The sequence below is a fragment of the Oncorhynchus tshawytscha genome, linkage group LG01 (assembly GCF_018296145.1).
Source record: "Oncorhynchus tshawytscha isolate Ot180627B linkage group LG01, Otsh_v2.0, whole genome shotgun sequence".
Lineage (NCBI taxonomy): Eukaryota > Metazoa > Chordata > Actinopteri > Salmoniformes > Salmonidae > Oncorhynchus > Oncorhynchus tshawytscha.
The window spans coordinates 70430549-70449459 of NC_056429.1; the positions used below are offsets into that span (position 1 = coordinate 70430549).

General features: G+C 41.6%; 1 protein-coding gene across 8 annotated transcripts in view; it reads right to left on the reverse strand.

Moving 5' to 3' along the window:
- Positions 1–8: 8 nt before the first annotated feature.
- The window catches only part of LOC112255941 (zinc finger, MIZ-type containing 1a), a 195610-nt gene continuing 176707 nt past the window's right edge, over positions 9–18911 (reverse strand). For 6 of the 8 annotated variants that reach the window (XM_042324884.1, XM_042324872.1, XM_042324875.1 and 3 more), the window contains 19 exons: positions 15579–15723; positions 12505–12619; positions 11535–11740; positions 11207–11411; positions 10662–10949; positions 10240–10422; positions 10085–10141; positions 9707–9869; positions 8745–8946; positions 8335–8413; positions 8076–8207; positions 5895–6000; positions 5371–5531; positions 5112–5179; positions 4938–5006; positions 4391–4659; positions 4041–4240; positions 3374–3655; positions 9–2673 (listed from right to left, as the gene is read on the reverse strand). In XM_042324884.1, coding sequence (XP_042180818.1) covers positions 2566–2673; positions 3374–3655; positions 4041–4240; positions 4391–4659; positions 4938–5006; positions 5112–5179; positions 5371–5531; positions 5895–6000; positions 8076–8207; positions 8335–8413; positions 8745–8946; positions 9707–9869; positions 10085–10141; positions 10240–10422; positions 10662–10949; positions 11207–11411; positions 11535–11740; positions 12505–12619; positions 15579–15723 — 3038 coding nt within the window. In that variant the 3' untranslated portion in view covers positions 9–2565. The remainder of the gene's footprint in view (positions 2674–3373; positions 3656–4040; positions 4241–4390; positions 4660–4937; positions 5007–5111; positions 5180–5370; positions 5532–5894; positions 6001–8075; positions 8208–8334; positions 8414–8744; positions 8947–9706; positions 9870–10084; positions 10142–10239; positions 10423–10661; positions 10950–11206; positions 11412–11534; positions 11741–12504; positions 12620–15578; positions 15724–18911) is intronic. The other 2 variants (XM_042324895.1, XM_042324911.1) reach the window with 2 other exon arrangements.

Genomic DNA, 18911 nt, shown 5'->3' on the forward strand with positions numbered 1-18911 from the left:
GCCCGACATCTCCCATTTTCTTTCCATGAAAATACATTGCATCCTCTAACACACTCCACTTGTGTCCATTGACTGTCCAGCTACAGTTGTGTGTGGAGCCTGAACCTCGGACAAGACTCAAACCTCTATGTGGCGTATAGAGAGTAACGTTGATAGACCAGACTTCAGCATCATGTCTACACAGATCTACAGAGCAGGGGAGTCAAAATACCTCGCTGTGGCAGTGCATTGTCTTCAACAAATAGACAGACTAAAGGATCAGTTGTGTTCAGGTGATTCAACCAGCATTGGGGATCATTCCTAAATCCAAACAATATCCACGGATTGATCTAGAAATCTTCAATTTCATTTAGTAGGCTACATAATCTGATGTAAACCAAATTATGATTATTCTCACAAAGTCACTTAATAGATAAACAAAGTAATAACTTAAAATAGGAGAAGAATATCAAAAACGCTACGAGGATAGAATAATACACATGATGATCTTGTGTTGTACAAAAGAGGGTAGCACAAAAATGTCAAAGAACTCACATTCAATTCCAGAGGGTATTAGACTTTTGACTTAAAACAAAAAAGACTGGGGGTAAAGTCACTTTTCCCCCAAAACATTAGCAAATATATTTAAAGCATACATTGTCAGGATGACAACAATTACAATTATTGTCTTTATAAAACCATTGTGGGATCATGTGTGCTTTTCCTTTTTTTTTTAAGATGACAAAATACAGTTTAACAGTAAAAGACACAGAAAATGCAGTGCAAGCACACATTTATTCAGAATAATGTTTGATGGGTTCCCTAGGAGTATGCTTAAAGCATAGAAGGGCATCATTCTTACATGATAGTAATGTCCAGGCCAACTCCTACAAACTGTGGGATAACTTTGGTGATGTATCACACATGGCCATTTTCCAATCAACAGTCAAAGTGGAACAAACGTGAAAATAAAAAAGTTGGACAATACATTACCATTAACCAAAATCATTCCTTTGCAAGAAAATGTCAAATAAAATCATGATAAAAAAAAATGAAATGACTATAAAATAAAAAAGACAATATTCTTTCCCTCTAATTTAGAACAGAGGCCATTGGCACACATGCACTTCTTAACACATGGTAGAGCCAAACCGTACAGTATAGTTACAGGAGCAATCGCAGGCCTGTAGAACAGAGGAAGACTCACCTTAAAGAGGGAGAAACAGGCTAACTTTCATTCTGGCTCTATTACAAGGGCCCAATATCTTTTGCAACACTAGATGTTTCTGTCTATTATAGACTCTATTATAGACTTCTCTTTTTCCTTCAATCTCATCCTCACTCTTTCTCTTGCACGCACACGCACACACACACATGCACACACACATACACACTCTCTCTCTCTCCCACACAATTCTATATCATTCTAACCCAAAACGAATGTATTGGTAAAATTCATTTTTGTATAGCCCACAGCCCGACATGGCATTGTACTGCAATATCAGGGAAGAGAAACTTTAACAACATTGGACGGGTTGATGGACAGACAGAATAGTTAACAGTGCTGATTCTTCGATAGACTGGGTTGGGCTAGCTAGAAGGTTAGAATCCTCCCCAACAGGCCTTGGTCTCTCCTCTCAGTGCTCTGCCTGTGATGTGGTGTGGGGTTCTCTGTTGTGCTTCAGTAGAATGGTTGGAACGGACCCAGTGCTGACTGACTGATGTCACGATGGAAACACACTGTGAGCTAAGGGTCAGAGGTTATAAGAACACACTTTATTTAGGTCAAAGGTCAGGCGTTAAAGGTCGTGGTCTCAGGGGATCAGGGCTTGGAAGAACACACATCAAAATAGGATTGATAGAAACACTGGCCAGGACAAAAAGATGACTTTTCTTTCCTATTATTGTATGTTTTTCTTTGTTTTTGTATAATGGGGGAAATAAGAATGATAAAACAATACTACAACACTTTCTCCTAAAAGCCCACACAGAGAGTTCGGCCTGTGAGGTCATACGCATAGAACGTGATTAATAGCTGCACAGTTTTCTTTCGATATAATATCACTTAAGGACTAGACAGCCGACATTGGCTGTCGACGTGTTGTTGTCGGCCAGAGGAGCTCCGCAGCTCCGCGATTCTTTACATGAGGAAGAGTGTGTGTGAGGAAGTGAGGACATGAGTGCATTTCCTGTTTCCTGTCTCTTTCACACACAGCGTCCACTCCCTGACATCCAGACTGTCATCCTCATCATCATCTCATGGTCTGACAGATGACCTCATGCCACCTACACGTCTATGCCACAATTGACAAAACATTGTGTGTGTGTGTGTGTCCGACGGGGTGTGAACCCGGGTGTGTAGGAGGTGTGACCTGACTGGGGGTTTGAACTTTGAACCCTGGGTCTGAAGTGCACTACACATTGGGTAAGTCCACTCGGAAAAGTCCCCACTACCAGTCCATATGAGGATGACGGTGTGTCTATGGACTCTATGGAGAGTCCAGCTGGTTGGACACACAGCCTGTGGTGTGTGTGTGTCTGTAGAGAAGATTTGGGTTTGGCTCGAGGGGTGAGGGAGGCGAAAGGTTAATTGTTCTCGAAGAGGGAGAGCAGGTCATCGTTGCTGTTGGAGGGGAGGTCCGGGGGGTCCAGATAGGACAGGAGCTCGTCTGGGTTGGCCAGCTCTGGAAGCAGCTGTAGAGAGAGAGAGACAGAGAGAGAGAGGTAGATGAGGGAGGGAAGGAGGAAGAGCCAGAGAAAGGGAAGATGGGGGAGAGAGGGAGAGAGCGGAAGAGAGTGAGAGATGGAGTGGGAGAGGTAGATGAGGGAGGGAAGGAGGAAGAGCCAGAGAAAGGGAAGATGAGGGAGAGAGGAAGAGAGCGAGAGATGGAGTGAGAGATGGAGTGGGAGATGTAGATGAGGGAGGGAAGGAGGAAGAGCCAGAGAAAGGGAAGATGAGGGAGAGAGGAAGAGAGCGAGAGATGGAGTGAGGGATGGAGTGGGAGAGGTAGATGAGGGAGGGAAGGAGGAAGAGCCAGAGAAAGGGAAGATGAGGGAGAGAGGAAGAGAGCGAGAGGTGGAGTGGGAGAGGTAGATGAGGGAGGGAAGGAGGAAGAGCCAGAGAAAGGGAAGATGAGGGAGAGAGGAAGAGAGCGAGAGGTGGAGTGAGAGCGATAAGGGAAGAGAGACAATAATTAAGATGCATATTGTCAATAGACTTCTCAGTTCTATCCAAGAGTCTTTTTAAACAACTAAAGGTATTAGCATAGCAGCTGACATGCTCCATCAAACCAAAGCTAGGTAATGAGTGAAGCTTTAGCAGACGGTGCTAATGCTAGCTAGATGACGTTTGCACCTGTTTGCGCATGCATCCTAAGCACGATGTCACACTTACATCTAGGGAGGGCTCGGGCATGTCACCACTGATTTGACCTTCAATGCCCGAGGAGGGGTTAAAGTTCAGATCGCTGTGCTGGTGGCTGTTCTGGCCTTGCTGCAGCTGGGGAGGCGGGGCCTGCTGGCGAGGGGGCAGCAACGATTGGCCGCTGTGATGTAACGACTGCCCTGATTGGCTGCCACCGTGATGTATCAACTGGCTGTTGGAGTGAGGAGGCGCGTGCAAGCTCTGCTGTTGCATGGAATTATGGGACTGATCAGTGCTGGAAGGATGAGACATCTAAGGAGGGAGAGAGGGATGGAGGGAGAGAAAGAGAGAGAGACGCAGGGAGAGAGAGAGAGGGAGGGAGAGGAAGTAGAATGTGTTTAAAGAAAGCTCTGAGCTGACATGTAGAGGATGACATGAGCAAGGCTGCAAAGACAAGCTGAGCACAATGCCAAAGCTATCCTGATTGAGATCGGTGCTTTTTATGAACTACAAGGTCTTTGACAGGCCTGACATGAGATGATATACAACAAGTATTCCTATTCCTTTCATATGACATTTGTTGTACCCTCCACCTGGGAAATGTTTGGGTGTGGGTGTACTACTTTTCTATGAGGATCTTCAGCAACTCTGGTATGAGTGACCCTGGTGGTTGGTAGTGGAGGTGTAGGGAACTTACAGGGCCGTTGATGCCGTGGCTGAGGGGCTTGTCCTGGGATAGAAGACCCCCGGGGAAGTCTGGGGGGTGGGACAGCTGAGGGGTGTGGATAAAGTCACTCATGGGGGATCCTCCTCCTCTCGGTCCACCTCCACCACCTCCCCCGCCCGAGGGGTTACCGTGGGCGAAGTCAAAGTTCCCGTGACCGTGGTAAGTGTGGCCTAGCAGCACAGAAAAACATAAATAAGGGGAGGGCACTCTTAAGGTTGTCTCACATACCTTGTTATGACTCTGGATAAGAGTGTCTGCTAAATACACAACATTTAACATGTTCAAAATGTGTAATATCTGAATTCTGAAATTGGTCTTACCTGGGCCTCTCGGGCCACCGTACTCCCCTGGGTTGACCCCGGCGCCGATGCCCCCGTGCTGAGCAGGGCCTGATGGGTAATGGGAGGGGCCAGGGCCCAGCTGGGCGATCATCTCCATGACATTGGGCATGGTCATCTGGGAGGGGCTCATGGTCTTGAAGCGTTTGGCCAGTGGTCCATCAGGGTCTTCTTTAATATGGAGGTCAGATTTGATGGGCACTGGCCGCCAGCTACACGATGGGTCAATGTTCACCTCCTCAAACTCCGAACTACGGGAAGAGAAAGGGGACCTTTTTATACAGTCCCATATTACAAAGGATGGAGGAAGTGGAAAAGTCCAGTATTACGAAGACACTGTGGTAATAATAATATTGGGAATAGTGGAAAATAACATTTAGTCACTACAGGATGAAGAAGGGAATTGTTATGGTCCCTTAATACATAGACACTATAGAAATAATAGTGGGAAAACTGGATAAGAACATGAAGCACGGAAGGTTAATAATATTTATGAACTATTGTTAGTAATAAGGAAAAATAAACATACTTCTGGATGGCGTTGAGGATTCCCCACATGTACTGGTCCACCTCTAGACCCTCTAACAAGGCAGTTTTACTGTGAAGAGAGAAAAAGAGAGAGAAACACTCATCATTTTAACTCATTCAAAAAGGAGACATAACTTTATTGACAAAACATAGTTTGGAAATGGTCATCACATACTTGCATACAGGACACCTCCACATCCCCCTCTCACAGTTCAGCTGCAGATACGACTCCAGATCAAAACACTGTGGTTAGACAAAACACTTATGAGTCTTCAGGTCTCAGGCAAGGTTACTCATCACATTAGCGTAGTTCACCGAACAACTGTGCTATAAGGGCCTAGAGTTTTTCCTGGTCTAGGCACATAGTCAGGGAAAACTGGTGGCCCTATCCAGCCATCTACCGTGTGAAAACATACCCCTTTCTCCCGTCCTACCTGTACGTGTTTGCAGTCATGCCCCCTGGCGGGCAGCTGGATGCGCCTGAAGGTGATTGGACATTTGAGGGAGACTTTGATGGCGGTCTGCTCAATTCCGTCCTCCCCATTTAGACTGGTGTTACCCGACGAGGCCACAACGCTGCTGAAGTTCCTCTTAACTGGAAGGAGAGACAGAGTTTAAAGTTAGATTAGAGTTAGATTAGAGTTAGATTACAGTTAGATTAGAGTTAGATTAAAGTTAGATTACAGTTAGATTAAAGTTAGATTACAGTTAGATTACAGTTAGATTACAGTTAGATTAAAGTTAGATTACAGTTAGATTACAGTTAGATTAGAGTTAGGCATATTCATGTAAAGGTAGTAAGATGGGGTAAAGGCTATATTAGTATAGTAGTAGTATAGTACAACATAATAGTGGTAACATGCTCTTGGTGATGCAGTGTTCTGCTGGCAGGAGTCAGAGTTATAGTAAGACAAGGTATCGACTATTGCAGTATAGTTGTGCAGTAACAGTAGCATACTCTTGGTGATGCAGTGTTCTGCAGGCAGGAGTCTCTTCTTCAGGAGCCCTTGCAGGACGGAGCGGACTGAAGGCCTGTGGACCAGCTGCAGCACAAACAGGTGCGACTGCACATAGAGGAGGGAAATAAATAAATAACATAAATAACATCAAGACATAAATAACATAAATGACATAAAGACATAAATAACAAAGACAAAAATAAAATAAATAACATAGACATAAATAACAAAGACATAAAGACAAAAATAACATAAATAACAGACATAAATAACATAAAGACAAAAATAACAAATAACATAGACATAAATAACAGACATATATAACAAAGACATAAATAACATAAATAAATAACATAGACATAAATAACATAAAGACAGAAATAACATAAATAACAGACATATATAACAAAGACAGAAATAACATAAATAACATAAAGACATACATAACATAGACATAAATAACATAAATAACATAGACATAAATAACATAGACATAAATAACATAAAGACATAAATAACATAAATAACATAAAGACATACATAACATAGACATAAATAACATAAATAACATAGACATAAATAACATAGACATAAATAACATAAAGACATAAATAACATAAATAACATAGACATAAATAACAGACATATATAACAAAGACATAAATAACATAAATAAATAACATAGACATAAATAACATAAAGACATAAATAACATAAATAACAGACATATATAACAAAGACAGAAATAACATAAATAACATAAAGACATACATAACATAGACATAAATAACATAAATAACATAGACATAAATAACATAGACATAAATAACATAGACATAAATAACATAAAGACATAAATAACAGACATATATAACAAAGACAGAAATAACATAAATAACATAAAGACATACATAACATAGACATAAATAACATAAATAACATAGACATAAATAACATAGACATAAATAACATAAATAACAGACATATATAACAAAGACATAAATAACATAAATAAATAACATAGACATAAATAACATAAAGACATAAATAACATAAATAACAGACATATATAACAAAGACATAAATAACATAAATAACAGACATATATAACAAAGACATAAATAACATAAATAACATAAAGACATACATAACATAGACATAAATAACATAAATAACATAGACATAAATAACATAGACATAAATAACATAAAGACACAAATAACATAAATAACAGACATATATAGCAAAGACATAAATTACATAAATAACATAAATAAATAACATAGACATCAATAACATAAATACATACATAACACAAATACATAAATAACAAAGACATAAATAACAAAGACATAAATAACACAAAGACATAAATAACATAAAGACATAAAGACATAAAGCCATAAAGACATAAAGACATAAATAACATAAAGACATAAATAACACAAATACATAAATAACATAAAGACATAAATAACACAAATACATAAATAACAAAGTCATAAAGACATAAAGCCATAAAGACATAAAGCCATAAAGACATAAAGCCATAAATAACACAAAGACATAAATAACACAAAGACATAAATAACATAAAGACATAAATAACACAAAGACATAAATAACAAAGACATAAATACCACAAAGACATAAATAACATAAAGACATAAATAACACAAAGACAAATAACAAAGGCATAAATAACACAAAGACATAAATAACACAAAGACATAAATAACAAAGACATAAATAACAAAGACATAAATAACACAAAGACAAATAACAAAGGCATAAATAACACAAAGACATAAATAACACAAAGACATAAATAACAAAGACATAAATAACAAAGACATAAATAACACAAAGACATAAATAACAAAGACATAAATAACACAAAGACATAAAGACATAAATAACACAAAGACATAAATAACACAGACATAAATAACACAAAGACATAAATAACACAAAGACATAAATAAAACAAAGACATAAATAACACAAAGACATAAATAACAAAGACATAAATAACACAAAGACATAAATAACACAAAGACATAAATAACATAAAGACATAAATAACACAAAGACATAAATAACATAAAAACTCCTCTGTATACATTTAAAATATCCCTTGTATCCTTTGCTCTGCATATTCCATTGAAATGTGTACTCACACAACAGCACGCGGTGACGGTGATCTGGATGGTGTTTCTGCCAGGCTGACACACTTGCTTCAGGTGCAAGGGTTTGTGGGACGTCTTGTTGTCGCCCCGCTCGATGGTCAGCGGTGTGGCGTTGACACTGACCTGGAAGGAAGGAGGACAGTGTGTGTGTGTGTGTGTGTGTGTGTGTGTGTGTGTGTGTGTGTGTGTGTGTGTGTGTGTGTGTGTGCGTATCTGTATGCATGCTGCATGCGTACGTGTGTGTGCTGACCTGGACGGAGGCAGGCCAGTTGGTGTTCATCTGTCGGTCCTCATGGTGGTAACACTTGAACTGCAGCTCCAGGTCTGACCTAGAGGGGGCAAAGAGAAAAGGGCAGAAGTCAATACAGTCAAATACAAAACCGTTTTTCTTAATCCTCTGGGACACCCAGCCAGGACAGCACAGTTTTGTTCTAGTCCAGCACTAGCACACCTTATTCAGTTGGTCAAGGGTTTGTTAATATGCTTAGTTGAAAGTTCTTTCAATTATCAGGACTGCTATTGGCCAATATTGTACAGGGAATGCGAACAATGGCAACATTTTTTGTGACGGTACAGAAATAAGACTGGTGTCTCACCTCCACATGAGGGTCTGGTGTAGAAACAGTCGTAGGTGTATGTGTCTGTGTGTCTGTATCTCACCTCCACATGAGGGTCTGGTGTACCGACGGTCGTAGGTGGTAGACATGGTTACTGACGGCGAGGTTGTGTTCCAACCGGAAAGGTTCCAACACCACGCCGTCCCGGACCGGGAAGGTCAACCGCAGCTCCTCGTTGGGATTGGCTGATGGGAGCGGAGAGACAGGACAGGAAGATAGGACGTCAGCTTTCCTTTTAACTGTATCTGTGGCAGTGGGGTAAGAGTTGTATATTGGTTTATTAACAGTCAGACATACAGGAGACAGTGGCTGGGGCACCAGGATACCACTGTGAGGTATTAACTAACTAACACGTGTGATATTTAAGTATTTCATTTATAATACATTTGCAAAAATGTCAAAAAAACGTTTTTGCTTTGTCATTATGGGTTATTGTGTGTAGATTGATGAGGGGAAAAAAACAATTTAATACATGTTAGAATAAGGCTGTAACGTAACAAAATGTGGAAAAAAGTGAAGGGGTCTGAATACTTTCCGAATGCACTGTATCAGGGCAGCATGTAGTAGTGATCAGGGTTGGACTCAATTCTATTTAATTTCCAGTAAATTCAGAAAGTAAACCAAATTCCAATTCCAAATTTTCCCAATTTAAAAGGATTGCAAAGAATTGGAATTCCAGTGTAATTTCTGAATTGACTGGAATTGAAATGGAATTGACCCCAACCCTGTTAGTTATGTAGAGAAGCAGTCATGTAGTGAAGTAGTCGTGTCTCAATGGCTTTGTATCTCATGAAAATGAAATAAAACCATCAATGTACTGCTAAAACCTGGTTGTGCAGGCATTGCTGGATTTTCAGCCAAAGGTATCGAATGCGTTACTGACAGCTTGGTTTAGCTCTGCTGGACTGTCTGTAGACTAGCCACTGTGCGTGTGTGTGTGTGTGTGTGTGTGTGTGTGTGTGCATGCATGCATCCATGTCTGGGTGCTCCAGTGTAAGTACTCACTGGGAGGTGGAAGCGCTGACATATTTGGTTTCATGTCAGGCGGGAACGGGGGCTTGACATCCTGGTTGGGCGAGAGGTACGGGGGCATACTGCTTCCGGGGGTCATAGGAGGAGTGGGGTTACCAGGCACCGGAGAGTGGGGGTAGTTACCTGGCCTGGGGGCCTGTAGAGAAGGAGAGAGGTAAAGGGAGAGGGAGGGGGAAAAGGAGAGAGGGGGAGGGGGAAAAGGAGAGAGGGAGAGGGGGAAAAGGAGAGAGGGGGAAAGGAAGAAGAGTGATACATACGGGTTAAAGAAAAACCATGAGAGAGAGAGAATTCAAAGAACTCTGTTGGCATCTACATTTGCTTAGACAAAGGATAAAAAAGGAGGGCACATACCCCGTTGCCTTGGCTATATGAGTATCCACCTCTGTTCTGACCGTTGAATGGCTCTTGCTGTGAATGGAACAGACATCAATGGTTAAATGTACAGCTGCACAATGGAAGCGGGAGTAAATGGTCAAATGGTTATGTTAGTGTGAGGGAGCTCTCACCCTATAGTACTGTCCCATGGGCATGCCTTGCGGGTGGTACTGGCCTTGCCCCTGCCCCCCGGGCATCCTCTGGCCGGGGTAGTTTGGGGAGGGCATCGGCCTGGATGGGTTAGAGGTGGGGTACTGACTCTGCTGGGGAGGGAACTGACCGTTAGGAGCATACTGCTGACCCACGTAGTTTGGCTGTAAGGGAAGAGAGGGAGAGGGAGAGGGAGAGAGAGAGAGAGAGAGAGGGAGAGAGAGGGAGAGAGGGAGAGAGAGAGAGGATCAATCAGCAACTTAATAATTCTATTAACATTTGTAAGAAAGGCATGCACTGCATGTTGGGAGGTACTATGAGAATATAATACTCAAAGGAAACATACACCCCCCCCACCCTAAACACACACATATCCCTCCCCCACACACACCATCCAACTCACCTCCCCAGGATAGGGCCTCTTCATGCCCTGCATAGGCATGGCCTGCCTGGGGCCTCCAGGTCCTCCGTAGCCCTGCTGGGGCATCCTCTGGCCATGGGCCCCGAAAGGCCCCATGCCTGGGGATTGAGTTTGGTTCATGCCCATGGTAGGCCCACCCATGCTCGGGTTGTTCATGGCCTGGCCCATGTTGCCTGGGTTCATGCCTCCAGGGGGCCCTCTGGGGCCGGGCTGGTTCATGAACTGGTTGTTGTAGGCCTGGCCTGGGCCCATCTGGAAGGAGGAACACATCTGGACGAAACATAAAGGAGGAAGAAAGGACAAAGAGTTACAGTTAAGTATGAAGCTGCAGGTTTGACTCCATGGTTTTAGTCTGTATTTAGTGTACAATGTATGTCGTAGTATCTGGTTTTCCTGAGGCCCAAAACAAGATAGTATAGGTAAGTAACTACATTTGTTTCTAACTTTTAGCAACCTGTATTATGGCAATGGTGTGTTTGTGTGCGTGTTATGATAACAGTGTTTGTACATGCGTGACGTGTCCATACCTGTCCATACTGGTTAATCTCTTTGTTCTGGGTCTCCTGCTGCATGGCTGCCACGGTAGCAGTTGCTGTGGCGGTTGCCGTAGCAGCGGCGGCGGCAACAGCAGCGGCAGCAGCAGCAGCTGCTGGTTGGGTGAAGTCGCCAGGCTGGCGGGAGTGTTGAGGCATGCCCATCCCCCCTGGGGGAGTGTTAGGACCACCTGGGTAACTATATAACGGAAACAATATGAATTAGAGCTGTGCATACTGTATGTGTTGAAAGCATAGAGTAAGAGTGAGATAGAGAATATGTCCGTCTCAACTTCATTCATGTGTGTGTATGACCTCTTACCTCCCGCTGTAGCCCCCTCCACCGGGGTATCCCTGCCTGCCATACATCCCCTGCTGCATGTAGCCCTGACCCTGGCCTCCCTTAGCTGGGAACTGCTGCTGCTGGCCAGGAAACTGGGGGGAGTTGAGGCCTGCCGGACCCCCAGACATACCCTGGCCCATGGGGTTACCACCTGGGTTCATATGGCTGGAGCTGTTGGCCAACACCTGGGTGAAGAAAGGTCAAATGCCAAATCATCTCACTGATATTTTTTGTCTAATAACTGATCATTGATATAGTTTTTGATTAGACACAGCAAACAGTGTTAGGTTAAGCACAGAGATCCTAATATGTCGTTCTATGATGCCAACTCACTGTGTGGGACTTCAACAAGAGATCTTTGATATAGGCCTAGCTTATGGTGATACACACACAGCGAACCATATTTCAACCAACATCAGAATTCCAATTAACCCCTAGCCTCTAGCCCCTGGGAGCTTTTGTCAATCTGAGAGGAATGTCTAGGTAAAAGCAATATGGTGATGATTCCACAAGGTCCAATCAGAGGGCAAGATGTAACTACCGCCATATTACACCTATCCAATCATCTCAGATCTACACACATTTTAATTTTTAATTTTACCTTTATTTAACCAGGCAGGTCAGTTAAGAACAAATTCTTATTTTCAATGACGGCCTAGGAACAGTGGGTTAACTGCCTGTTCAGGGGCAGAATGACAGATTTGTACCTTGTCGGCTTGGGGGTTTGAACTTGCAACTTAATTAATTATTCTATTAATCCGGTTACTAGTCCAACGCTCTAACCACTAGGCTACCCTGCCGCCACAAAGTGCCTAAGGAGATTTGGAATTCAGGGTCTGTCGTCGGTAGTTCAATTACTAGACTCAAATACAAAGGTATACGAGAGTGTGTTGTGTGTCGAAAACATCAAATAGTGTGTACTGAAGTGTGTGTGTGTTGTGTGTCTCACCTGACTCTGTGACGTGTTGGTCACACCCCACACGGTGGTAACAACAGACAATGACCCCGGGGGCTGGTTGGTGTTCTGTTGCCATGGAACTGAGTCGTAGGCAAATGACCCATCACTACAGAACAAATACGAACACACACATTACCCGAGGCAATATGGACAAAAATCCATACCGCGATATATTGCCTGAATTGATGTGATAACAATAAATATAAGTGTATAACATTGATGTGATAACAATACATATAAATATAAGTGTATAACATTGATGTGATAACAATACATATAAATATAAGTGTATAACATTGATGTGATAACAATACATATAATGATACGTTTATAACATTGATGTGATAACAATACATATAAATATAAGTGTATAACATTGATGTGATAACAATACATATAAATATAAGTGTATAACATTGATGTGATAACAATACATATAAATATAAGTGTATAACATTGATGTGATAACAATACATATAATGATACGTTTATAACATTGATGTGATAACAATACATATAAATATAAGTGTATAACATTGATGTGATAACAATACATATAATGATACGTTTATAACATTGATGTGATAACAATACATATAAATATAAGTGTATAACATTGATGTGCACCATATTTTTTTGTAATGATCCTTTTAAAACTCTCCAGACAAAAACTACATTTTCTTGTGTTTTATAAATATTTCCACACTATGAGGCTGGAATAATACTGTGAAATTGTGGAAATTATGATAATTCCCTTTTAGTATAAGAGCTGTTTGAAAAGGCCGCCTGAAATTTCAGCCTGTTTTGGTGGGATGGAATTTTGGCCAGTGAATTTGGAATTAGAATTCTAAATAGGATTTGGCATTCCATGGTGACATCACCATGCAGTAAATTAGTTAATAGACCAATAAGATAGAGAGCACCAAACCTCTCTGCCAATAACCAGTGTGGTAAAGTACTTAAGTAAAAATACTTTAAAGTACCAAGTATTTTGGGGGGATATCTGTACTTTACTTTCCTATTTATATTTTTGCCAACTTTATCTTTTACTTCACTGCATTCCTTAAGAAAATAATGTACTTTTTACTCAATACATTTTTCCTGACACCCAAAAGTACTGGAACACACACTTACCAAGAGAGCATCCCTGGTCATCCCTACTGCCTCTGATCTGATGGACTCACTAAACACAAATGCTTCATTTGTAATTTATGTCTGAGTGTTGGAGTGTGGCCCTGACTATCCGCCAATAAATAAATACAATTGTGCCGTCTGGTTTGCTTAATATAAGGACTTTTAAATGGTTTATACTTTTACTTTTGATACTTAAGTACATTTTATCAATTCATTTATTTTTGATACTAAAGTATTTTTTTAAACCAAATACTTTTAGACTTTTACTCAAGTAGTATTTTACTGGGTGACTTTCACTTTTACTTTAGTATTTTTTTTATTAAGGTATCTTTACTTTTACTCAAGTATGACAATTGAGTACTTTTGCCATCACTGCCAATAAAATGTCATTTTCAGTTTTCCCCTCCCACTCAGACCACACCCAGACAGTTCTAGCAAAATTCTTGCTTAGGAAATTGCTCTTTGCTAAGAAGTTATTTTTGTTTCTCTTTGACCATTTTTTATTGAAAACAATTACAGTAAGATACTTGATTGTTATCCAGGAAATGAAATTGAAATTGAGATAAAAACAGCTGCATTGGACCTTTAAACTACTACTTCTAGTTTGATGGTTGTAGCCATCGATTGTCCAATTAACAATCACCTATATTAACAAACTTATTTCAGCTCAATCTTCACATTTCTCTAGTATAGGCTGTTTATCGTAATGAGTAATATCAGCAAAATTCCGGCGATCAGTGATCGTTTCACGCACGCACGCGCACACGCACACACACATACACACACACCCTCAGACCCTGTCATCACTGCAGGGCAGATACAAAGACATAGTAACGTGACAGCTGTGGATTTCATTTGGCCAAGTACATAACACAACAGAGGATTGCATATCCACCCAGAATGTGAAATGTGCTCATAATCCTTGGAAACCGTTGGCCACATATATGTTATTTTGAATATTTGGCATTAAAACTCCAAACAAATCGGAGGCTAGAATATGAAGAACCAAACTAAACTCTATGGGGAGAGACAGACGGAGTATGTTTTCACACACACACACACATAGCTGTGGTGTTGGAAGGGACCCAATATACTAGTATCTTCAAGGAGGTAGAACACCTCCCAAGATGCCCAGCGCAGAGCAGAATTGTGACAGACAGGTTTGGAATTGGTGCAAGCACAGAACGAAAAGATTCAATCTTTTGGTTACAAGTCCAACACTCTAACCGCTAGGCTACCTGCCGCCATTTTTTATGATATATCGTATTTTGACAATATCGCAAAATAATTTTTGTGCCTGTTGGCTGCACCTGCACTAAAACACCAGTAATTTTCTTTCATAGCTTGATCTCCACTTTTATTTCCGTGACCGATCAAAACCTGTTTTCTCATGGCTCTCACTTGTCCCTCTGCAGCAGACATACCGTGAGCAATATGTTTGGAACATCGAATCGCAGTGCACATTGAATCATGAGAGAATCGCAATACAGTATCGGCACCGAAGTATTGTGATTATATCGTTTTGTGAGGTCGCTAGCAATTCCCAGCCCTAGCGTGTATGTCTGTTCCTATCCTCCAAGCTAGCTCTGCTTTCATGAAGAGAAACTCAGTACATGTATTTATTTGAGAAGGGACTGGGAGGAGGATATTCTAGGTTAAATAGAACATAGGGCATGATTTATATAGCTTACTTTGAGGGGGGAGAGGTGGGAGGAAACTGAGATTTAGGTAAACATTGTTAAAGTTAACATGAACAATCCAGTTTAAACCAGTGAACCAATGAGGGAGTGTGTGTTTAAATGACATGTTCACACCTGTTGTGTAAGTGAAAATGAAAGTGACACTGTCTGCTTTTGTGTGAAACAGAAAACATATGCAGCAAAGTACACACTGACAGACGGACGGACGGACACACAGAAACACACACTGACCCATGTGAGAGTCCTCCAGGGGGTTTCATGGTGTTTATGCTGGGCTGCATGGGGACTTTGCCCTGAGGGGACTCGTTCTGTCTGCTCTTCTGGTGACGCAACAGCAGGAGGCGACCCAGCTCCTCGCACCACGATGACAGCAGGGCTACGGGAAAGAAACACACACACACTCATGTGTCAGTCTAATAACGTAGGAAACACACACACACACACTCATGTGTCAGTCTAATAACGTAGGAAACACACACACACACACTCATGTGTCAGTCTAATAACGTAGGAAACACACACACACATTCACGTGTCAGTCTAATAACGTAGGAAACACACACACACACACACTCATGTGTCAGTCTAATAACGTAGGAAACACACACACACACACACACACTCATGTGTCAGTCTAATAACGTAGGAAACACACCCACACACTCACGTGTCAGCCTAATAACGTAGGAAACACACACACACACTCATGTGTCAGTCTAATAACGTAGGAAACACACACACACACACTCATGTGTCAGTCTAATAACGTAGGAAACACACACACACACTCACGTGTCAGTCTAATAACGTAGGAAACACACACACACACACACACTCATGTGTCAGTCTAATAACGTAGGAAACACACACACACACACACACACACACACTCATGTGTCAGTCTAATAACGTAGGAAACACACACACACACATGTGTCAGTCTAATAACGTAGGAAACACACACACACACACTCATGTGTCAGTCTAATAACGTAGGAAACACACACACACACATGTGTCAGTCTAATAACGTAGGAAACACACACACACACACTCATGTGTCAGTCTAATAACGTAGGAAACACACACACACACTCATGTGTCAGTCTAATAACGTAGGAAACACACACACACACACTCATGTGTCAGTCTAATAACGTAACGTAGGAAACACACACACACACACTGCTCTCATGTGTCAGTCTAATAACATAGGAAACACACACACACACACTCATGTGTCAGTCTAATAACGTAGGAAACACACACACACACACACTCATGTGTCAGTCTAATAACGTAGGAAACACACACACACACACACTCATGTGTCAGTCTAATAACGTAGGAAACACACACACACACACTCATGTGTCAGTCTAATAACGTAGGAAACACACACACACACACTCATGTGTCAGTCTAATAACGTAGGAAACACACACACACACTCATGTGTCAGTCTAATAACGTAGGAAACACACACACACACACTCATGTGTCAGTCTAATAACGTAGGAAACACACACACACACACTCATGTGTCAGTCTAATAACGTAGGAAACACACACACACACTCATGTGTCAGTCTAATAACGTAGGAAACACACACACACACACTCATGTGTCAGTCTAATAACGTAGGAAACACACACACACACACTCATGTGTCAGTCTAATAACGTAGGAAACACACACACACACTCATGTGTCAGTCTAATAACGTAGGAAACACACACACACACTCATGTGTCAGTCTAATAACGTAGGAAATACACACACACACACACTCATGTGTCAGTCTAATAACGTAGGAAACACACACACACTCATGTGTCAGTCTAATAACGTAGGAAACACACACACACACACTCATGTGTCAGTCTAATAACGTAGGAAACACACACACACACACTCATGTGTCAGTCTAATAACGTAGGAAACACACACACACACACTCACGTGTCAGCCTAATAACGTAGGAAACACACACACACACACGTGCCAGTCTAATAACGTAGGAAACACACACACACACACTCACGTGTCAGCCTAATAACGTAGGAAACACACACACACACACGTGCCAGTCTAATAACGTAGGAAACACACACACACTCATGTGTCAGTCTAATAACGTAGGAAACACACACACACACACACACACTCACGTGTCAGCCTAATAACGTAGGAAACACACACACACGTGCCAGTCTAATAACGTAGGAAACACACACACACACACACGTGTGTCAGTCTAATAATGTAAGAAACACACACACACGTGTGTCAGTCTAATAATGTAGGAAACACACACACACTCATGTGTCAGTCTAATTACGTAGGAAACACACACACACACACTCATGTGTCAGTCTAATAATGTAGTGAACACACACACACACACACACACACAGACACACACACACGTCAGTCTAATAATGTAGGAAACACACACAGGTCAGTCTACATATACAACTTTACACTTTAACTACAGTCTGTCGGTCTGCTAAAACAGTCTTTAGTATGTCTCCAATATGCCAGTTTGAAGTAAGTCAGTTTCTATTACCAAACATTAGGATCTTATGATATTGTTTTCCTGACTACTTCAGCAAAATGATTTGGACTCTGAAAGTCTCCACAGCCACTTCTGCCATCAGAAAAACAAACAAACAATTGCCCATCAAAAATGCTTGATCAGAACTATTCATTTGAAATATCTCAATTGATTACTCAACTCTCTGACTATGTTCTGCCCACTACATTTGAGTGCTGCCTCTCACTCTTCAAGATGGACTGCAGTTCTGTCTCCTGCCACATTGAGGCACCCTAACACAGTAATCCCAGCATGTCTGTTGCTGTCTGTTTGCCAGTGTAGATCTCAGTGACTGATGGAATGAATCACACAGTGTTTATCTGCAGTACATCAGCTCTGATCGCTCTAGAAGAGAGTCCTATGGCTTTCTGAAGAGGAATGGTAACATGCAGAGCGAGAGAGAGGGGGGTGGGAAAAGAGAGAGGCAGAGATCGAGATGGAGACAGAGAGAGAGAGAGAGAGAAAGAGAGAGATGATATGGGTTAGAGAGCGTATACCCGTCTTCTCCCCTCCTCTTTCTTTCACCCCCTCTTCCTGCCCTCGTCCCCAATGACTAATCAGATTGCTCAGCGTTCTCAGTCATCTTCAACTGTCTGCTCCACCAGGCTGCAGGCAAACATCATTATGAATGGTGTGCGATGCACTGTACATAAGAAGAGTTATGGACTTAATGTCTAACATCTTAACCCAGAAAATAAGCTCAAAAGGTGTTTGAGATCAAATAGCAAAGCCTTAATTGAGCCAAGCATAAAGGAGAGGAGAGAGAAGAGAAGAAACGAGAAGAGGAGAGTTGACCACAGCAGAGCAGACTGAGCCACATTGAGCCAATCTCTGAGAAGTCAGTCTCAGGCTCCCAGCAGGTTTCTGCCAGAGCCAGAGGGAGGAGAGACTCAGCCCTCCTACTTAAAGTGGAATTATTCCACCCTGCCATTACAGAGAGCTTATCTCTCCACTTAATCACCACCTC